This window comes from Oryza brachyantha, chromosome 1, assembly GCF_000231095.2.
Source record: "Oryza brachyantha chromosome 1, ObraRS2, whole genome shotgun sequence".
Classification (NCBI taxonomy): domain Eukaryota; kingdom Viridiplantae; phylum Streptophyta; class Magnoliopsida; order Poales; family Poaceae; genus Oryza; species Oryza brachyantha.
The window spans coordinates 14240949-14244394 of record NC_023163.2 but is presented as its reverse complement, the minus strand read 5'-3'; the positions used below and the strand labels follow the sequence as shown (position 1 = coordinate 14244394).

The following is a 3446-nucleotide window of genomic DNA, read 5'->3' as shown; positions in this document are numbered from 1 at the left end:
TGGGGGTCGGCAGTGCGTCGAGGGCGGTGGCCGGCCTCGGCGATGATGGGTCATAGACGGATCTAGTGGCCGGGTCAGGGGCGATGGCAACGACGGCTCGGGGGCGGTGATGGCGGCGTCGGCGGTGCTCGCGTTCACGAGCAGGGCTGCTCTGATCTATGCCCTCACCTCGTTTCCGAGCTTCTTTCTCCTCTCTCTCACTTTTGGCCGAAAGACACCGGATCTTGCAGAGGATACATGCACCCCAATGGGACACGGTCCATGCTAAGCTAGTGAGCTTGCTCCGACATGGCAGGCTTGAGCCACTCGCCATGTCGGAGCATAGTGCATGCCCTTGGCTTGTTGAGCCCTGCCTAAAGTCATCGAGTCAAAGTGTCAGGCACTGGCTTTTCTTACAGAGAGCATCAGCAAGGGTTAGTGGTAAAGTGAAGGGCAGCAGCTGGTGGCTCTATTGATCTCTTATTGATCTTTTTGGAACCGAGGACTGAGCTCAAAAGAGCTAGAATTGTATATCTATCTTATAATCATAATCGAATCAAAAAATTCATAAAAAAACTGGATTTAATGCCCGAGCTCAAAAAATCACTTAATGATAAACATTTTTCTTTTCCTGCAATGCGACCTGCATTGCGAAGAGTGTTGGTTGGCGTGGAGAAACAATTTGTGTGTAAAATTTGAGTATGCAAGATAATCAGCGGTGCACAAAGAAGTCTACAGTTAGTAGTTTAGTATGCCTAGTGATAGATTCATATCCTAGCAAATCATTCTGATTGCTTCTTGAGGTGCAAATCTGTTCCGGTTTTTCCCTGCCAACATAATAGTGTGTAAAACTGAAATGCGCTACGTGTGCACAGTAAGAATAGACTTAGGCAAGGAAATCAGTCTAGATGAATTATGTGCTGCAGCAAGTTTAGTTTCACCTCGTATTTTCATTTCTGTTTATATTTATAAGTCAAAATTTAAATTTTTATTATTAAATTTATAGTTGATTTTAGGGGTTTTTTTTACCGTAGTTTATTTTTTCAGTAATATCTTTTAGATCCCTAAAAACATGTATATAAATGTTTTATTTATAAATTATTTTTCAGTTGCAAATATGACATTAGTAATTAGTAGTTCTTCTTTACCTTCTATTGTCGGTCAAATCCAAGTTCGTTAGTTTTCAGCTTCGTTTCTGAGCTGTTTTCTTCTTCAAGAGCACAGCTCTAAGCTGTTCCTCTCATATTGTTTGTCATGCACTCGTTCGACCTTTAACTTGCTTTGTAAGGCTATCAAGCGCGTTCCCAATAAAAATACAACATTCTTCAGAGCTGGTTGCTTTAGTAGCCAAACCGAATTTGTGCAAGAGAATTTTGTAGCGAAGCACAGCATCCATCCAAGATCGAACTTTTAACATCATTCCTTCATCTACAGTGTCAAATAGTTCCCATACTGCGCTTCTCGAATCCATCACTTCAAAGAAAGTGCAATGAGCAGGACATTCATCAAATGAAGAACCTTGTGAGCAATGGAAGCACAGCGTCCCAGCTTGCTACTCTGTCAAACTGATCACGATTGCGTGAAGCTGTTCATCGCAGACAGCATATACCAATCACCAATGGCATTGTTGGATCATCAGAAAAGAGGCGTCAGATTGCTACTCTGTACTATTTCAGCAGCACAAGCTTGGATCAGTGTGGAGAAGAGGTGTCCGGCGGTTCATGGCTGGCAGCGTCGAGCAGCAGCGGCCGCACCTTGGCGCGCAGGATGCCGTGCAGGCCGCGGAGCTGCGCGCGCTCCGCCCAGGTCAGGTCCCTGCGCCGCAGCGCCGCGGCGAGGGCGGCGTCCACCTGCCTCCACGCGGGGGGCAGGACGCGGCCGCGCTGCGGGTCGCGCGCCGTCAGGTTGCCGTCGCCGAGCGCGGCCGCGACCGCGAGCTCGTCGAAGAGGGCCGGCAGCTCGGCGCGGGCGCGCGCCGTGCAGGCGGGCGCCGCCCTCTCCTTGGCGCGCAGCCAGGAGTCCCGCGTCACGGTGCGGCCGGTGAGGGAGCAGAGCATGACGGCGAGCTCGTACGGCCGGCAGTCGGACGGGTCTCTCTTCGCGGCCACCTTGTACCGCCTCATGGCCTCCCAGAAGCGTCCGTCTCGGGCCTCGACGAAGGCGAGGAGGAGGTTGACGTCGACCGCCGCCTCGACGTCGGCGTCGACGAGGGCGCGCTCGGCGACGGAGCGCACCTCTCGGACGCGCTCGCCGGCGAGGGGCCGCGCTCGCAGCAGCGGTGCCAGTATCAGCTGGGAGCATTCCACTAGTACCTTGTTGAGGTTGGACGGCGATAACCTTGTCGCAGTCGCCCTCCTCTTCTTCTTGGGTTTGACGAGGCGGCGCAGTAGTACTCGGAGCACGGCGATCTCGAGCTTTTCCAGCGAGGAACGCCCGGCTTCCTCCATCTTCCTGGAGAGCCACTCGTCGGCGGGCACGTACGCAATGTTCGTCACCAACCACATCCAGTTGATGTCTTCTTCCAGTTTGTGCGGCGAGGACCCTGGCATGGCCAACAAGATGGTCTCGAAGAACTGGGCGCTCTCGGGGCTGCTGGCCTTGTGAGGGACGCTCTTGATCCACTCGAACGCGGTCCCCGACCGGCCGTGCAGGACGCACAGCGCGGCGGCGGCAAATCTCGGGCGGGAATCGCCGGGGCTGTCCCTGGCTAACCGGACGACGGCCGCGAGCGCTTCGTCGAGACGGCCTTCCCTAGCGTCCACGAGGGCCAGGTTGAGCCTGTGGCGGACGGCGGCGTCGGTGTCGCCCGTGGACTCCGCCGCCGCTATGAGCTTGCAGAAGCCTTGGGGACCGTACCAGTAACGGATCTGCGCGCCGGTGAAGGTCGACTCCCGGAGCGCGCCGGCGGCGAGCACGTGCGCAGCGTCGAGGAACAAGGCGCCCCTGCTGCTGTCCAGGGCCGCGTTGAGCTCCCGCAGCCCCGGGTGCGCGCGGACGAGCCCCAGGTGGCCGCGGCCGTCGCCGTCGGCGAGGGGTAACGAGCTGGAGAACCGGACATAGATCCCCCTCTTCTCCGCCTCCGAGAGAGCCACGGCGGCGGCCCCGGCCAGGGCGGCGGCCACCGCGGCGCGGCGGAGGAATCTGGACACTGACATTGCCGCTGCTGTTTCGTGTACTGACTGGTCTGCTCTCACGCGGCGCCGCGCCGGCGGCGGCGGGGGAGGGGGAAGGGAGTGTCGGGGTGGGCGGGGGTGTGTTTGTTGCCTGGAGATTCGTGCAGTTCGATCGCGATTTGTGATCATGGCGGAACCTTGGGCCGCCCTGTAGGCCCATTACCTAGACAATCAGAGCCCATCGATCTCCTACCAGGAAATTAAAGCAAGCCCATTAGGTGCGTCGTATGCAACCCTGCGCTGTTCAAAATATATATAATCTTATGTAGAATTAATTTGTTCTGAATAAATCAT

At 55.6% G+C, this 3446-nt stretch overlaps 1 protein-coding gene across 1 annotated transcript; it reads right to left on the bottom strand.

Moving 5' to 3' along the window:
* Window positions 1-1095: 1095 nt before the first annotated feature.
* Window positions 1096-3190, bottom strand: LOC121055912. The gene has a single exon (XM_040529191.1). It carries the CDS (start codon window positions 3132-3134, stop codon window positions 1671-1673), a length of 1464 nt encoding a protein of 487 aa, XP_040385125.1. The 5' UTR covers window positions 3135-3190; the 3' UTR covers window positions 1096-1670.
* Between the last annotated feature and the right edge of the window lie 256 nt (window positions 3191-3446).